Below are 7,506 nucleotides of genomic sequence, written 5' to 3'. Positions count from 1 at the left end.
GTCCGACGACCGACGCTCCACTAGTCACTACTTCGGTAATTCGGTATTTCAGTCTCCAAATCTCCAATATTCCGACGACGAGGACGAGCTCTACAACTACAACTCTGCTGTAGTCTACAGACATGGCTAATAAAATAGACCATAAAATAAAGATAAGACGGCGCATCTCCGATTATACCACCGGTGCAAACGGTGCATTGCCATCCAAGACCGGATTAAAATAAATGTAACTAATATTAGGTACCTATGACTTGTGTAAAAAATAATTACATTATAGTTTCTCCCTTGATTTTAACTTGTAAAACATTGCTAATAATGTAGAAGTTTTAATTTTGATAAAATGTATGGTATATAATATATTATATAATAAATAGCTCAGATAAAGGCTCGATAGAACCTAATTCCCGTTTTACAGTATTTTATATTCTGAGCGGCGTGATGAATCGATGAATGTATTGAATTTACAATGATAATTAATGAAGTGTGTTTTTTTAGTGTCCATCATCATCTTTTGGTTTAGTAAAAATGCTTCAAATTTCAGCGTGGTTTATAGTAGAAAATTGGATCATATGGTGGAGGGGGTGGGGCGTCTATACTCCAGAGTAAAATTCCTAGTATTTTTCTAAATAACCATGAAAAAAACGCAACTATCGTCAAAATCCATTTTGTTTTTTTGGTGTAACACTGTAATTCAAAAGACAAATAAATGTAAATACTTGAAATGTTTACACAAAATGTTTATTGAGCGGAGCGAAGCAGTAGCCCTTCTATCCCCTTAGCTAGTTAATTTGTACTTAATTTGTTAATATTTTTCTCCCCCGAAACTACAGGACCAATTTTCAGGAAACTTGAAATATGTATTTATTATTATCTAAACTCTGCATAAATTAAGTTTGGTGTTTCTAATTACCTACCTACATTTCAATAAAAAAAAATGGGTGATTGTAAATTGCGTCCACTGCCCACTGGTAGTAAAAATAGTATAGTAAATTGCGCCCATGTATCTTAGCGACCTCGAATTCATCGCATTCTATTTTATGTAGGTTTGTAGTCGTTAATTTATTAGTGTAAAAGCCGAACGTTTATCGCTTTAATGGTTATGACTAGGGTTGGGATTTTAATGCCTAAAAAAACCCGAAAAATGCCATAAAAAAAAAAAAAATGCTTTTATGATCTAAAATTTTTTTGTTTTTAATAATTATAGTATAAATTCGATAAAAAGTTTTAAAAAATGTATTATAAAAATCTATTACAAGTGTAAACAGAATAACACCAATCCGTCGGTATAAAAAATATTATGTCCAAATTCTTGTACAAACGCACGCAGTCGACTTGCTGTCGAACATTTTACTTTTGGTATTTTTATATTAAATTATCAAAAAAAATTAACTAGAGTAATAAAACGGTGTTAACGACGACAAAACTCGTACTGAACGTCGAACGATATCATCGGACGTCGATTTTACCGATTTAAGATTATTTAACAGGAAATGCGTGTAAAGGTTACTCAAACGTTGTCCGATAATGGCGATAAGCCGATAATATTATACGAATTACGAGTAGGTACCTACTTATAATCTAGCATTAAAATCCCAGCCCTAGTTAATTTATTTAAAATCCATGCTGGTGTAAAATTCTTAAAAGAAAATTTCAAATTCATACACTTGGTTTCCAAAAACTCAAAAAATGCTCCAAAAACTCTAAAATGCCCTAAAAAATTAAGAAAATGACCTAAAAACTAAAAAATGCCAAAAAATGCAAAATAAACTTTCTTATTCTCATTCAAATGTACGTAAAACAAATTTGTGACAAGACGAGCATTGCACTGTAAGCTTTGGAAAACAATGCATAGTGCATCGAAATCCCAGCCCTAGTTATGACTTATGATGTTAACTAAATCAATAATGACTTTACGTCATAGGTATTATTTTAGTAAGTTGTTTGCGTGCAACATTGCAGCCGCAAATTACCACAATACTGATACAATACAAATACTGGATAAAGGATTTAGCCACAAAGGCTATTTTTGAACAACTTAATATATCCACCCGGCTACACGTATTATTTGAGGCCCTACTATTAGTATAATATTGAATATTAGCATGAAAATATGAGTTTTTTCAAATCATAATTAAAATTAAAATTAAAAACGGAGTGTTTCATTTTCATATATAATGTACAGACATTTTTCGCAGAATTCAAATACTTTTTCAGAATCAAAATCAGACAACGCTAACCTAAATTTGTTAACTTTAATTAATTTATTCAAAACAATAATAACCTAAGACCTAAGTTATCCAAAGAATGTCGTTTTGATTTGTATTGTGAATTGTATATTGTTATTAATTTATTGACGAGTGTTTACGCGTACGACAGTACCAGCATTTAATTTCACTCACCCTAATAAGTAATAATCATTTACCAATAGGGCATAGATCCCGAGGGGCTAAGGCTAGATTGAAATTAATATTTTCACAAAATTCGACAATATCTCGATAATATTTAGGAATTACTTTATAGATACCTATTTAAAAATGTTGAAAATTGAATACAATGTTCCTGTTGAAAAGTACAAAAGTAATTTATACTGTAACCAAAAAATCTAAAAAATATATATACTACATTTGCACTATACAACATAAGTAATTAAAATGTTTTCTAAATTGAGTGAATTTAAAAGTTAACTGCTGTCTGCTTCAATATTAAATCAAGCTATGGTATATAATATATATACCGTATTCTCATTCATTGTAGATACTAGAACCCTTTTTAATACTAAAATAAGGCGGGTAAGGCGTGTCGCTCTGCTGTACAGTAGGTTACAAGTGGGTTACTGTAATGGATGGTGTTAAATTTGAATTCAATGATAATATAATATAATTGTACAAGAAAAACGATTCTGAGCGAAGATGGTCAGTAAGCCTATGATATTACTAAGTATATTTGATGATATTATTTTTTATCCGTTGCTATGGTGATAAACAAAGTGTTAAAATGCTTACCTACTAGTATATTTTGATGACATTAATGTAAATACATTTTATTTATCTATTCATGTGGGATCTTTTTTTGAATTTTCAATCCTTAGCTATATAAGTTTAACATTTTATAAATTTTTAACTACAAAATAATTTTTAATTTCGATAAATGTTGTTGAAATTCGAACTTTAAATACTTGAAACAAAATTATGCTTATGTATTTTTAATATTTTGAACTACCATTGTAACTACTATCAAGAGCCTTGTATTAAATTTTAAAGCTATTTGACCCAACAAATACAATTTTATTGACATTTTTAGAAAAAAAAAACTAAAAAAATCACTTATATCTATTTTACAATTTTAAAATGCTCAGAAATTACTATACTCACTGTAAAAGATTAAAAGTACGATGAAAAATTTAAAACAATGGTACATAATATTTTCATATAATTGTATTATACAAATTTTAGTAAATACAATTGAAATTTACTTTGAAAACGTAATTTACCTAACATACTGAAAGTGCAATTAAACATTATCAATTTGTAAATTGTTTGTTTGTTGAGGTCCTTGTATGCTTAAAGTAGGTCCAGCTGTTATTAAGTCCATACTTTTCATCATAAAATTTGTGTTAAGAATTTTCCAGGTGTTTTCTGCTTGAGGATCTTCTCTGAGTATGAATTGCTGTTCAAACATTCCAACCATTCTTCCAACACCTTGATGAAGTGTACCACCAATATGCACTTTCACTAAACCATGTGATTCTTTCTTCCATTTTACATCGCCTAAATGTGGTGAAAAAAAGAGTATGTGTTCTTTCTTGATACCTAATAAACACTGCAATGTAGATGTAGAATCTTCACAAGTCTCAAAGATTTCATTGCTGCCACCAAGAATTTTCAATGACATTGTACAATTTTCATAAAAATGACGACAATCTAGTTGATTTTTTCCAGGAATACCAAGATCATTTAATAAATCATAAAAATGTTTAGCAAACATTTCAATAAATTCTTCTAGTAATTCGTTGTCACGATCTTTTCGAGATTTTCGATTGGGTTCTATTGCAGGAGTATTTGGTGTTGGTATTTGCATAGGCATCTAAAAAAATATATAAATTAATATTATAATAAGTTAAGTTTTGGTGTTGTAAACTATTGTAAGACATTTGAATCTATAACAAAAATAACTATTCATTTTCACAGTCAATATTATAATCAAATTCTGGATTCTCTTAAATATTGTTTTTATATATCATACAATTTACTGTATAAGAACAATTTTTAGTTTTAATTATGTAATATTATTTTAAACTAACATGAGATTCAATGATCTACAGATTATAACAGTACCTCAATAATACAAAATTATTATTAATAATTTTATTATGATATATAACTGTTTATACACTTTTACCTAGTAATTTTTTAGTAACGGTTAAAAATGTAAATGTTGTATGGTATTTTCTAACTCTATATATTATAATTAGGGTTAGGATATTTATGCACTAAAAAATTTGAAAAATATGCATTAAAAAATTAAACAAATTACTGGATAAAAAATGAAATAAACATATAGACAAATTGAAAAAACTGAAAAAAATTAAATAAAATATAAAAAAAAATTAAAAAAAGTTGCATTGAATAATTTAAGTTTGTTTTAAATGTTCCGCTGTAAATCTTCGTCTGTTTGGTGCTAATACGTTTTTGAATCTATTAAACGAAAAATCTCTATGTAAAAAATTGTATTATTTAAATTATTATATAACACGAAACGCGCAATATCGGTCGTGGACAAGATTGAAACTAACTATAAATTATTAAATGTTCTGTTAAAATATCCGATAAAATTGTAATGGCTCACAGTTTTAAGATAAGTTTTGATTGTGACACTTGACGAGGCTTAATGGAAATTCTATTTAAGTATAGGTACCTATAAGTGTACCTAACCATATTGAATTCTCGACAATAAATAAGTGATAATTTGTGAAATACAAATAATCAAACTTATATAAGATTCAGTAAAATATAAAATTACGGTGTTTTACAGCATTTTGTATCGAAAACCGTTAAATATTCCCTAAAAAACAGAAAAAACACAAATTATGCACTTAAAAAAAAAAATGGTAAAATATGCAATTATATGCAAAATAAAATTTTGATATTTTGAATACAGATATCATGAAACATATTTCTGTATAAGAATGGATGCTATTGAACAACCTAAAAAAAAATATGCAGTCATAAACATCCTAACCCTAATTATAATAAATATTATGCTTGATATTATGTATGAAAATTAATAACTTTAACGATAAAAAAATATTTTTTTTACATGGTGGTCAATGGTCATATGAATCTTATAGTTAAAAACTACAAAATAACCCGATTTTTTTTTTAAATACAATTAATTGTAACACATAGGTGTCATACGTACCTGTTGAATAGCTTGGTATGGTTGAGTATGCATTATGTTGTTATTCTGAGAGATTGCAAGCATATTATTAGGGACAGACATTTGCATAGGCTGTACTGGTGGTCTGATGTAATCAGGTTGACTTTCGACTAATGACTTAAAAGCCAAACACAAATCTGCTTTTGTCATATCAGTTGTAGGTATTAAGCCTTTTGAAATTAAAAACTTCAACAACATTGTTATTTGAACTTTTTTATTGGACAATACCCGTACAGATGGCTGAGACAACAGTAACAATTCAGCATCTAAAACAAGTTACAAGTTATAATAACAAACTTCAACACTTATGGAATATAAACATTTAAACATGTATATAATAAATCTATAGACATCCACACCCACAACAGTTGTCAACGCCAATTGTCAATGATTACAGCTGTAGATTTCGGTAATGTGGCACTAAATTTAATTAATTGTTTCATAATACTTAATGCTTTAACAATGGTTAATTTAACAGTTTCAATATTACAAAATATATTACATATAATTTATAAATGCTATTGCTTTACCTTGTCGGGTATTGGCAGAGATTCCACCACCATGATAGATGGATCGGACGATTTTGCATAATTCATTTGTTTCGAGCCCGTCAAGAAATTGTTTTAATAACCTTTTCTCACAGTCGGTATCCATTGACCATTGAGATAGCAATTAGCAATTGGCAAATGTAAAATCGCAATAACTGCTATTGAATATTCACCGACCTAAGATCAGATTATTTTTCGTTTTATATAAACTGTGCTAAAACAGTAGAACCGAGAGATCGACAGGCATGAGTGATATTTTATATTTCTTATCTATTGTGTGGTGATAGTGTGATAGCTCAGTTTTCCCGGAGTGATAAGAATGAAAAAAATTTTAAATTCAATGCTGCCAATATAGAAAAGTAAAAATCCGAGCAATCTCATCGCAACTTACTGTGAGTTGTGACACCAACCTAATAATGTCCAGAAAATTCCCGGATTTTCATTCATTTTCAATGTTAATAATATTATGTTGTTATTTAAGCTTTAATTATAAAAGTGGGCAAGTGGGTGTCGCTCTGCTGTACAGTAGGTTATAAGTGGGTCACTGTAATGGATGGTGTTAACTGTTAAATTTGAATTCAATGATATAATATTATAATAGGTATCATTGTTTAAGAAAAACGATTTTGAGCGGAAACGGTCAGTCATTGACAGTCAGCCTATGATATTACTAAGTATATTTGATGATGTTATTGTGAATAAAGTAATTTATATATAACTTATTTACGTGGAACGTTGTTTTAAATTTTCAATCCTTAGCTACAAAAGTTGAACATATTATACATTTTTAACTACAAAATACTTACCTATTAAATTTTAAATTTGATAAATGTTGTCAAAATTTAAACTATAAATGCTTATAACAAAAAATTGTGTCTATATATTTTTTAACTGCTATTGTGACAATATATCAAAAGCCTTATATTAAAATTTCACACTTTTTTACCCAACAAATAAAATTTTATTGATATTTATAGATAAAATTTTATCGTGTATAGAAAATGCTAATATAAACAACCAGTAATAATTTCATGTATCTAGGGTCATTTGTTGTAGAGTTACACCAAAAACCAAAATCGATTTTGTCGAAAACTGATTTTGCGTAAAAATACCCATTTTCCTTAATTTTTATGTTTTTTTTCTGGTGCTTTTGAAATCTATTGGGAATTTAAACCTCTCGAATGCACCAACTAGATTCACTTTCCCATCGAACAAGATACTGTTTAAGAAAATCGAAGCAGTTTTACTGCCCCAAACGGCGGTAACAGACACAAAAAAAATTAAAATAAAATAAAACACACATCATTGTAAAATACAATACAAATAGTTTATAAAATATGAAAAATATTACGTGAAACAGGAATGAGTTAGGAATGAGATACCTAACGAGCTACTTTATTGCCTACTTAATGTTCTAATGCATATTATGTTGTATTTGTATATTTAAGAGTAGTGAGGATTGAGGACGTCGTTTCCGCATTCGTTGTGACCTTGTCTCCGTCTTACTAACGCAGAATATACC

At 28.5% G+C, this 7,506-nt stretch overlaps 1 protein-coding gene across 1 annotated transcript; it reads right to left on the bottom strand.

Moving 5' to 3' along the window:
• Nucleotides 1–3,263: 3,263 nt before the first annotated feature.
• On the bottom strand, nucleotides 3,264–6,231 carry LOC100168547 (uncharacterized protein C3orf38 homolog). Its single transcript, NM_001162318.2, is given in 3 exon segments — nucleotides 3,264–4,083; nucleotides 5,419–5,702; nucleotides 5,967–6,231. Coding segments are annotated over 3 exon segments (981 nt in total). The 5' UTR covers nucleotides 6,091–6,231; the 3' UTR covers nucleotides 3,264–3,510.
• Between the last annotated feature and the right edge of the window lie 1,275 nt (nucleotides 6,232–7,506).

Source organism: Acyrthosiphon pisum, chromosome A2 (assembly GCF_005508785.2).
Source record: "Acyrthosiphon pisum isolate AL4f chromosome A2, pea_aphid_22Mar2018_4r6ur, whole genome shotgun sequence".
Classification (NCBI taxonomy): Eukaryota; Metazoa; Arthropoda; class Insecta; order Hemiptera; family Aphididae; genus Acyrthosiphon; species Acyrthosiphon pisum.
The sequence above is the reverse complement of the archived record's forward strand: the minus strand, read 5'-3'. Positions and strand labels throughout refer to the sequence as shown.